The sequence below is a fragment of the Amblyomma maculatum genome, chromosome 1, assembly GCF_055883805.1.
Source record: "Amblyomma maculatum isolate TAMU_Amacu chromosome 1, ASM5588380v1, whole genome shotgun sequence".
Lineage (NCBI taxonomy): Eukaryota > Metazoa > Arthropoda > Arachnida > Ixodida > Ixodidae > Amblyomma > Amblyomma maculatum.
The window spans coordinates 132,146,043-132,157,343 of record NC_139344.1 but is presented as its reverse complement, the minus strand read 5'-3'; the positions used below and the strand labels follow the sequence as shown (position 1 = coordinate 132,157,343).

The following is an 11,301-nucleotide window of genomic DNA, read 5'->3' as shown; positions in this document are numbered from 1 at the left end:
CAAGAGCCTATTGGGGCCTTGTGATCCATGTATTTTTCAATAATACGCACGGCAATGCTGCAAACAAAACTGCCACTGTGGTAACTAGGTTTATATTATAGTGTGTGAGGGCTTTTACGGCTCTTTGTATTTGAGTAGGAAAGTAAAACAGATCAAATTACATGGCTGTTATGCTGTGAAACTGGCATCGTACCATTCATTGCACTGTGCACAATATTTTTGTGAACTCATAAACTGTGAGGCGCACTGAGTACTTCAGCTCACACTCTGGTTCCCAAATCACTTTTTCTTATGTTAAAATAGTTAGCAGTAAGTCACCACTGCAAGGCTTGGCAGCTCATTTGCTAGTCATTGCAAAAAATTAATTAAGCAGGGGTGGAAGCAGGCTGAAGCATTTTCGAGCAGCTTTAGGAGCAGTAGTAAAGCCATTTTGAAGCAGCTTTGGAGCAACGAAATGAGTTTTGGAGCATTTGAATTATGTTTTGGAGCACGTTTCTAAGGTCAAACGCCTTTGATAGTTCCAATTTTCTTTTTCGGAAATACAAAATCTCAAGTCTGATTCCTTTTTATGCAAGTTCAATGCCTTTGCAACTTCACACTCATCTCTCACATGACAAATGGTCAAAGCATGTAAAGGTATATAATATAACGCAGGCGGACCATAGCAAAAACTTGGAACAGACTAGCAACAAACGTTTACGTTTGTCGCTAGTCTGTTCTAAAGCTTGCTGGTGCGCTTCATAACTGAACATGTAGTCTGACCTATGTGTTTACCTATTTTGACTTGATAGATTCAAATGCCCAGTCTACCACTTCAATACGCTCTTGCAGTGATACTAATTTGGAGTTCAGATTAATGGACATGATATTTCCGCTCGCTATCTTGTGGATATCTATTTTATTTTATTTATTTAAAATACACCTCAAAGCCCCCAGATACGGGCTATTACATGATCCTTTTAGATCCTATGTCTGGGTTGATAAATTCCCGAGTACATGGATATTTTGTCTGCCAAAAAGGCACCTTAAGACCACAATAATATGCGCCTTGACAAGCTTGGTGCTAGTGCCACTCCCGTGCTTTTTGCCTACTGTGGGATCGCAGACGACTACAGCACGACCTCGATCATTTTGTCCGTTTGTAAATATGGCGGAGGTCTACAGGTGTGGATGCAGGCTGAAGCATTTTGAAAGAGCTTTGGGATATAGATAGATGGCATTGAAGGGTAGGCTGTCCATCATACAGCTTTTTTACTTCATTGCCTCCTGCTTTGCTTGAGCAATGCTGGTGCTCATTTTTAATATTTTGGTGATGGAGCCCGTATGCCTTTCCAACACCATTGAGATGCTCCCTAGTGATTGACAGCTTTGGCGTGCCAACCCATAACGCTACAAGTATGGTTTTGTCTGCCATAGGCCTGGCAAGCTCATCACTGACAAAGAGGCTCGATGGTGAAGTACCAGCTTGTTTTCACAGCAGAACCATTAAAATAACTCATGCAGGTTTTGGAGTCGGACAAGTGTTCTTCCTAACTACCTGCTTTGCTTGCTGATCTCTCTTCTCCCCACCAGCAATTCAAAAAACAGGAGAGGTGCTACATCACATGCACAGTGTATTTTTTTCGCAATTATCTCCAATCGCTGGTGGCTCATACTAAATTTACTTGCGAACAAATATTTGTTATGCTCCACGCTTCCTTCCCTTACAAAAATTTAATTTGTATTAATCCGAGCGCAATATGCTATATATCTCTGCTACTGGTGCAATGGCATTCTTCCCATGTTCTGCTAAATTTGATAGCAGGACATCAAAATAGCCAGTCTGGAGCAGAATGCAGCAGGGAAAGCAGTTTGGAGAAGAATGGAGCAATTGAAGCAGTGCTTCCACCCCTGATTAAGCTGCCCACTTAGATTGTAACCATTCTGTTATAACCCTATCCTGCAATGCTAAGGTAACCGTCTGCATAGGTGCAAAGCAAAGCAGTGAATCTGTGAATGTAAAAAGCAAATACAATCCAAGCAGAAAAGGAATGAATTCAGATTAAGTTACATGTGACCTCAGTGTCAACAAGTCAGATGTTACAACCATGCCTCAGAGCTTTTAGAATGGATCAACATTAGCATTATAGAACCAATAACAATGTAATAATGCTTGAAAAAATGGTGATAAAATAAGGTAATTAATCTTTGCAAATGTGGTATGAGACCATTTACAGTGGTGGCCATGCAACAAATGTGAAATGATATGTGCACCAGAAACCCCAGATGATCACTGTGCAAGGTGCAAACAAATATAGGCGAGCAGCAAATGCAAAAAGGACTAAAGAAATCTGTAATGCATCCTACATTGTCGAAAAATGCAAGGTTTGCGCAAATGTGGGCACCACAGCAAAATGAAAGCAGCAAATAGGCACCTATATGTGCATCGACGACATCTGATTTTGATGGCATCGGAAATATCTCAATTGGTGCACCTTAGCAAAGAAACGCAGCTAAATAGCTGCTCAATAGCGATAAAACTGAGTTGGCATGTAGTCTGGTGAGAGTAGAGCTGTCAAAGCAACAAGTACGGGATGTAATGTGTGCAACTCCATGTATAAAGCCAACATCACATCATTTGTCTAAGCTGTTGTCCAATGAACTTAACTCATCCAGGTTACGTAGGAAGAAAGCAGATGGGGGGGGGGGGGGTAATCACAATAATTTCCCAATTTTTTTTTCTTTCTTTTCAACCAAATATGTTTGTATGCTCAACATGTCTTAGGTACACCAAAGGATCCATATCATGAGGCACATTTGCATATGGTGTGTCTTTTTTCATAAGCATTACCCCCGCCATACTTTACTTATCTTTTTTTGGCATCGCGTCAGATTATTATTTTTTTTGAAAAAGACCTGGACGTGACGATAAAGTGTTTAGCCCATCAGATACAGAAGTTGTGTTCAGTCAACTGATTCATCGCACAGATACGTATTGTAGACATAGGTGCACATAGCTAGCCGGAAATAAAAATAAAGAAACAGGTAGATGCTCTCGAAGTGACAGCTGCCGTGAAAGTACACAGATATATTCACAGTGTACACAGTACCGTCGAGCACCCATATTAGCCCTAAGCGCAAACCTCAGAATAGTGGCAAGTAGCCCGAAAGCAGTGAAGCTAAGGTCGTTTTGTGCACAATGTCCTTTTCGAAAGGCTCGGCGCACGCACGGCATTTTTCAAGTACAGCCCACACACGAACCGCGATCAACACGTGATTCACACGTCCGGGAAACAACGTCGTGTGCGTTTCTGTTTCGGTCACTGCGACCAGCGTGTGACCAGCGTGTGAACACAGTGTGTGACGAACTTTGCAACAGTTCTCTTCCTTGCTAGGAGGCTGTCGCTCAAATCGTAAACACTTTCGTAACACATGCACGGGTACTTTTCGATGCGCTGAGGAGCCGATTCGTGCGCATGAAAATCACCGTGAACTACTGTTATTGGCCGTCGGCTGTGAAGATCTTCTCGGGTATTAAAAACACTTGCGATAATCACAAACCCATCGTGACACCGGTGCGACGTACACTTCGCCAGTTGGAAGATCACTGTCTTCCGCTCAACGCAGATAACAATGGCGCATATGATCCGACTTGAGGGGAAATGCTCACAGTCGATAGCAACACTAGTATTAGCAATGCGCGCTAAGTATATTGGTTTTTGCGCCAAAGCAACAACCACCATCTGCGCTTCGCTCGTCACTTCGCTTCGATTCGCTGGTGGCCATGTTGCCCTGGCGAGATCGAGGAGGAGGAGCCGGAGACGTCGCCTACAAATTCGATCGCCTTGCTGATCAGCACGTGCGGGAGAAAAGTTGAGATTGAGTCAACTTTTCTGCGGACGACGGATGCGGGTGAGCGCTACTGTCTGCCCCTCCGAACCGGTCGTCTCGATGCGCCCGCATACGTGCGGAGCGGGTCTAAAAAGCAACCGTACAGCGGCCTTTAGGCAGCAAATTAGATTGCATCGATCGATGTTGACTGCGGCGAAGCAGTCTTCGTGAGACTGCTTCGCGAGAATTGGAACGCGTCCCAAAATGGCGGCTGCCCGGCTAGCCGTCTAAATAACGCACCCCTAGTGTGAGCTAAGCCGGGTCGCCGTGCCCGTTGCGCAATCCGAGCGCCCGTGGGTGTTCTCGTGCGGGGCCATAATGGGATCCTTCGACTCGGCACGGTAGCCGTTGTGAGCAGTGAGCGCGGCGGACGAAGGCGGCCGTGGGCATCACACACTGCCTCCCGAGCGACGCCGATGGCGGATGATTGTGTCTGGAAGAGACACTTTGGAACAAGTTGCAAGTTCTAGAATTCGTTACGCCGGTACCACAAGGCATTTCACGTTTACCCTTACTCGCTACAACGAGAAAAATCGCAATTTTTATTGGATAGGAACTTGGCATAGTCGATTCCGCAACAAGAGCAGTAACACTTTGCAATATTTCCTAAGAAGACAGCCATATATGCTTGGCTGAACTAGTACACAGTATAAGACAGTAAAATAGGAAAATTGTTCTTAGACCCCGAATTCAAATTGCGTCAAAATTTTTTTGAAGTGCTGAGGGCATAATTTCATTACATTTTGCTTTGTTTCGAATGTCCGCTTCGTTAGTGGGATGTGTAAAATATAAATAGTTTCAAGCTTCTGCACGGCAGGGGTATATAATATCTGAAATATGCATGACATACGTTAATTGGCTATTGTGTAACGAAGGTTAGCAAAGGCTTAAAAGTGCTCTATCCCTGTTTAAACACACATACATTCACTCACCCGCTCTATATTTTTTTCATGCGGCACCATAAAGTGCGATTGCATAACCTCCCACATTTCGAAACCTCTTAGAGAGGACAAAAAGCCATAACTGTGACTACGCTGGTTATAGTAGCCCGCGGTATAAGGTTAGCTAATAGCAATCTTCTTGCGGCAATGCATAAAGTACATTCGATCGTTGCCGCACCTTGGATTCTGTTGCCAAATAGGTGTTGGCTAGTTTTCCAATCCCAGGATTCAGGAGGACCTAAGTACAATACAATCTAAAAATGAAAAAAATATTAATCGATTAGACTGCTCTATAAAAAGACATGAAGCCGCTGCAGCAGTAATATGGACCTCACAGAACGTTCAAGTCCTGCAGAAAGTTAAAACCCACTCTGAATTTCTAATGCTTTGATATGTTTACACACAATAACGATAGCCCATGTAGCCGCACCGAAGCTACCGACAGTTACCTTCATGTTAAAGTTAGAAATGCCCACAAGATGCACGTAGCGGGTCCAACACAAAATCTCTATAATTCATGGTTAAAATATTCCCATTGCACGAAGGACAAATCAACAATTAGTCCGTAGTAGTGCAGTAACCCATCCAGAAATGGTGCTGAAATTAACAGAGCCCTTTTCTCATCGGCAAAAAGAGTACTCGCAGCCTTTGTGCTGGTGCTATGGAATGAACTCAAGCGGACGCAATTTAATCGCATGAAGTGTATACGACACTTCGGACGTTATCAGAATCGTGAACCATATTTCAACGAGTACGTAGGTCCTCCTCATATGTGGAACTTATTTTAATGAATCACTTGCAACTTCTCAGACGTTGAAAATAAATGTAGTATTCGCTAAATTGGCCGAAAGCCTGCTTTGGAAAGTTTACAATAGCTGGAAAACGAGCCAACCTATACCAGGGCATTTTGTCTTTCCAACAGGATATTAAATAATGTTTTTCGCTATCTTGAAGGGGAAAATGAAGGGCTTCGTTATGAAACAGATAAGAAGAGAGTCAACAGCCACTGACACAAAGGAAATTAAAAGGAATTTTTTAGCAATGTGAAGTATTAATCAAATGTGGAGATAACTAGCTAGTAAGCACAAGAACGTCCACGTCCTTCGCTGTAGAGGAGGGCGGCGCTGGCAAATGCTATCAAATTACACGCAACATAAATACTAAAGAGTAGAAAGTACACACAGCTGTAACCGTAGCGCAGCAGTAGAGTACCGTACGCGAAATTTGGAAGTCATGGGTTTCGGATCCCATCGAACGAATCTGGTTGTTTTTTCTTCTACTACTCAGTCAATTATCTCCACACTGGATTAATACTTCACGTTGCTAAAAAAAACATCCCTCATGCTTTCCTTTGTGTCGGTAACTATTGAATCCCTTCGTATATCGCTATCTTTAAAGCATTTAAAATAAAAGGAGAGACATAATCAGCAAGCATATGCAAAATAAAAGAACAGTTCTCTCTCACTGAATACACTACTACTGATAACACCAGCAAGCGTCAATTCGGAGCCACGTCTTCTGCAAGATGTCTAGTTATATATGTTTATTTCCGTGAGTTTATACCTGGCCCATATGAAAATCTAATTTATTTTATGATGCATCTTAACGTAAAAAAATATAAACGAGGCTTTATTCATTGAAAACAAACAGGTCCAATCTCGAAACCAAAGGATTGGTGTTCGCCGCCGAAGTCGAATGGCTGGAAGTCTACTATTGGCAGTGTGGCTGTCTGCTTGGTCTTGAACACGAACACAGTCTTGCCGTCGCGAAACTGAAACAAAAGAAGACAATTGCTTTGGTATTATTAACCACGGGGGCCACAGCCGTTGCCGCGTCAACATTAATCGCCAACGACTACATTTCCGAAAAAACGGAAGGATGCACTCCAGGCGGCCGCGTCCTTCAATGCGATAGCATTGTACGCCTCGTCGGGGAAAAAGTGAACATTCACTCAAATAAACATGAAAACCGGAAGGGACGTCACCCGACCTGATTTGAAGTCACCAAATGCTTGTTTACACAATCACTTCTAGTGCCCCTGCACTGACGCCAAACAAAACGTGTACACGTTTCTATGTGGACCTGAGCGCGTAGTCAAAGGCACTTTCACAGAACGGGATCACGCGCCCTAATTAGTGAGGTGAATTTGCAACCTTACTTTTGCGGCGATTTATTAACTAGGTATCTCAAGTTATGAATATAAGCGCAATGAGACACTGTTCCGTAATTTTTTTTTCACTGATCACTAGTAACTGGTGCTAAAAAGTTTGTCGTCGGAACCTGTTTCCCTTCTCACTGCAAAATGTAATAGTAATTTTTGATGGCGCCTCAGTTGTTCTTTAAAAAACTCTTATCAAGTCAGTGAGTGTCGTGTAGTCAGAACAGAGAGGTCAAGTGGCCTTCTAGCAGGCGCAGCGCAAGTCCCTAAAGCGTATGTTACTGTGCACGCTTTCCCACTGTAAAGAATAGGTTCTTCAACAAGACATTTAAAACCATACCAAATGCCAATCAAACCCTCCCCCGACCATCATTAGAGCTGTTATAGCAAGAACAGCGCCTAAAAATAATCAAGATAATGCACCGTTATGAGGAACCGTATAATATCTTTGTAACGTAGCCCAAGACACCCCTTCGTCTTCTGTCTTCTCGCCACTGTCTTCTCGAAAATGCGCGTCCGGTCTTCCTGGATGGCACTGAATAATAACACCGCATCCTTATCTATCAGTGCAGGACGCTACAGTTCGAAAAAAGCCAGCACCGAACTAAGAACACAGGTTTAAGGACCAAGCTACCTCAAAGCCTAAAGCCGCCTCAACTATACTGAAGTAGAACATTTTTACGGTCTAGTTGGTTCATTACAGATAAAAGGTAAAACAGCGCGAATGAAACAGGACAAGAGAGCTAGGAACAAAAAACGACAACATGGGCCCAGTGTTGTCATTTTTTTTTTGTTTTTCCTCTCTTGCCCTTCTTTATTCGTGCAGTTTTATCTTTTGTCTCAATTATGTTCGAGCCCCGTGCTCACTCCTTTTGGAGCAAGGCTCAACGTTCATCAAAAGCGCTAGCCACAGTTGTTATTGTCGTGTAGTGTCTGCTGTTCTTTCAGCTTTCAGAGACGCTAGAAATAAAATAACTGCTTGCAGATGTGTGCAAAGAAGCAGCCTCTAAACATATACGGCAAACATCGCACCTGGCAGTCGTCCACGGGCACCGTTGGACTGTCTTTCTCGAAGCTCATCAGCGCCTCGTTGCGGCCCCGGAAACGAAGTGCGCGTGTGTGGTCTTTGGTCCGTTGGCTGTACCAGGCGTTCACGTTGTTGCACACGAAGGTAAAGTTTTGGTATGCGCTGCTGCTCAGGAGGCCGAGGAAGCGCAGCTGCACGTCTCCCACGGTACGGTAGCGCAACCTGAAGCCACCTTTCAAGTTGCTGAACCACGAGGAAGAGTTCCTGGCGGCGGAGACAGAGGCAGGCTTCTCCCACCTGCACGCCATGATTAGACGGAAGAAACTATGTATTTATCCATGGTGCCTCTCGAGGCTCTTGTAAGCTGTGGCATGCAATTCTACTCCCTCCAATGCTGTCTCATTTTCCCCCCACATTTAGCGTTGCTTCTCAATGCCCAACTTTGGATCCCTCTGTACCTACCAAAAAATGCTGAAAAATAAAAATGCTGACTTCTCTCTTTAATATGTTGACATATTCAGTGCTCACATTCTGGACACTCCCGTCATAGTTTTTGTCATCGATAAGCTGCGTCTCGGCACTCTTGGACCTACATGCTTCAGGCAGTTCACAAAGCGAAATATGTCAGGGCTATGCGAAATGATATTACACCATGTCCAATGCTTTTGGAGGGAAAAACTATCCACCCCCTAGCGTATAAGAAACCTCTTTGACAGAGATGTAAGAGTAGGGCAACTGTAATATTTATAGTTTACTACCTTTATAGTGACATTTATGAGCTTTAACAGAATCATTTAACAGTTGCACTCTGAGTGCACGGTTTTGAGCCAGCCACCGACGTCTCTACTTGCTGTCGTAAATTAGGGGCGAAGGAGGGCTCTTCTCATGCTAACAAATATTTATTTGGCAAGCAGATTCGACCCACATGTACTGCGCAAACTAAGTAAAGTTGATGCTTTGTCAAAACTGCTTTTTTGAGTCACCGGCCTTTTAGTGCGAAACAGGTATAGCCTAGCACAATAGATTTCGCTTATTTCTGAATTCTCATTTCTGTCCCACTGACCAGACAACAACCAAGCACACACTTGCCATACATTATTATACTATGACATGCAATGATTAACCATCACTACTATGAATAAGACCATGACCAGGGCCAAGGAAAACGCTAATTAGGTCTAATAAGGGTCAAAAATATAGTCTTAGAGCGCTTGAACACACTGGCATAATTACGCCTTCATGAGCCTAACTGAACACGTTAAGCTTAGTCCAGCCTAATAGGCCTAGCTAGGCCCAAAAGTCTGTAAGGCCACATAACAGTAATACGCTGCTGCCTGAACAGACATGGGCCGCAATTACGAATTCATAGCCGTAATTAAGCTTTATTAGTATTTCCTAAGCCACTAAGTGAAACACAGCAAACTAAATGAAGTGATTCGTAGCGGTGTACTTGCGCCCGTAAAACTTGAACTTAGCTATTCAGCTAAACTACTGTTTTTTTTTTTCTGACCTGATTGCTAGTTAAGCATCGCATTATATATTCCAGGTCATGGTCACGAAACTCGTTTTATTCCTATTAGTGGTTTCAAAAGATAGGGTAGTGACATATCATCATCCTCGTCATCCTCAGCCTGACTATACCCGCTGCAGAGCGAAGGCCTCTCCCATATTCCTCCAATTAACCCGGTTCTATGCTAGCTGCATCCACTTGACCCCTGAGAACTTCTTAACCTCATCCACCCACCTAACTTTCTGCCGCCCCCTGCTACGCTTTCCTTCCCTTGGAATCAAATTTGTTATACCCTAAGCGACCATCGGTTATCCTTTCTTCACGCTACATGTCCTGCCTATGTCCACTTCTTCTTGATTTCCACTAGAATGTCAGTAACTTGAGTTATTTCTCTGACCCACTCTGCACGCTTCCTATCTCTTAATGTTACCCCGACCATTTTTCTTTCCATAGCCCTCTGCGTTGTCCTCAACTTACGTAGAACCCTCTTTGTTAACCTCCACGTCTCAGCCCCATAGGTGAGTACAGGTAAGATGCAACTGTTGTATACTTTCCTCTTGAGTCATACCGGTAAGCTGCTAGTCATAATCTGGGAGTGCTTGCCAAATGAGCTCCATCCCAATCTTATTCTTCTTATTTCATTTTCATGGTCCGAATCTGCGGTTACTACCTGTCCTAAGTAGACATATTCGCCTACTACTTCCAGTGCTTCACTACCTAACGTAAACTGCTGTTCCTTCCCGAGGCTGTTGAACATTACCTTAGTCTTCTGCATATTGATTTTCAAGCCTACCTTTCTACTTTTCCTGCTTAGGTCATCAATAATTATTTGCAGTTCATTCCCTGAGTTACTTTGCCAGGCAATGTCATCAGCAAATCGCAGATTACTGAGGTATTCTCCATCTACTCTTATCCGTAACTGCTCCGATTCCAAGTCTCTGAATACTTCTTCTAAGAAAGCTGTGCATAGTACTGGGGAGATCGGGTCTCCTTGCCTAACACCTTTCTTTATGGGAATTTTGTTACTTTCTTTATACAGAGCTATGGTTGCTGTGCACCCTCTATATATATCTTCCAGCACTTTCACGTACGGCTCGTCTACGCCCTGATTTCGCAATGCCTGCATGACCGCCGAGGTTTCTACTGAGTCAAATACTTTTTAGTAAAACAAATCCTGCAACATGCAGTGTACAAGAATACGTAAGACGGCATTCGGCTTGTTGCCTTTAGGCCCCCGGGTGATTGAGACTGTGGCAAGAGGAAGGTGCGTCGGAAAGAAAAGCGCCGGACAAAGCACGGAAATGCCAAGGGAGAAAAGTAGCGAAGAATGTGATGGCCAGACAGATATACGCCGCGTTAGCTGTAAAATGTTGTAGAGGAATCTGCGTACATGAATTTATTGCACATAAGTGAAAAAACAAACACCGATATTCATTTCGTGAAAAAAAAAAAAAAGCTAGAAAACGTTATGCTGGCCCGATGTAGTCAAGTACGTAGAAGCTTGCAAAGAATAGAGAGAAAAATTAAAGGAGCATTTCAGTGCGTGAGAGTCTTGTGTCACATAAGACTGGCGAGAATATTTATTCAGAAGAGGTGGCGAAGAGTAGTGCAAATCCCTCAAAAGAAACAAAAATATTGCACGAATATTTCTAGTACTGGCACATTGTATGGCTACCTTGAACAGCTACCTCACAGAGTCATGCAATATATAAGGGTTATGAGTCGAAACTCCAACTGTAGCTTCCCAGTTTTCTTCCATAGTTTTTTAGCTCGATAGTTCTAGAATTATGCCGAC

At 43.5% G+C, this 11,301-nt stretch overlaps 1 protein-coding gene across 1 annotated transcript in view; it reads right to left on the bottom strand.

Moving 5' to 3' along the window:
* Positions 1–6,444: 6,444 nt before the first annotated feature.
* The window catches only part of LOC146203944 (uncharacterized), a 105,328-nt gene continuing 100,471 nt past the window's right edge, over positions 6,445–11,301 (bottom strand). The window contains exons 58-59 of the mRNA XM_084585986.1: positions 8,002–8,293; positions 6,445–6,582 (exon numbers count right to left, since the gene is read on the bottom strand). Of these exons, the coding sequence (XP_084442112.1) occupies positions 6,445–6,582; positions 8,002–8,293 (430 nt within the window). The remainder of the gene's footprint in view (positions 6,583–8,001; positions 8,294–11,301) is intronic.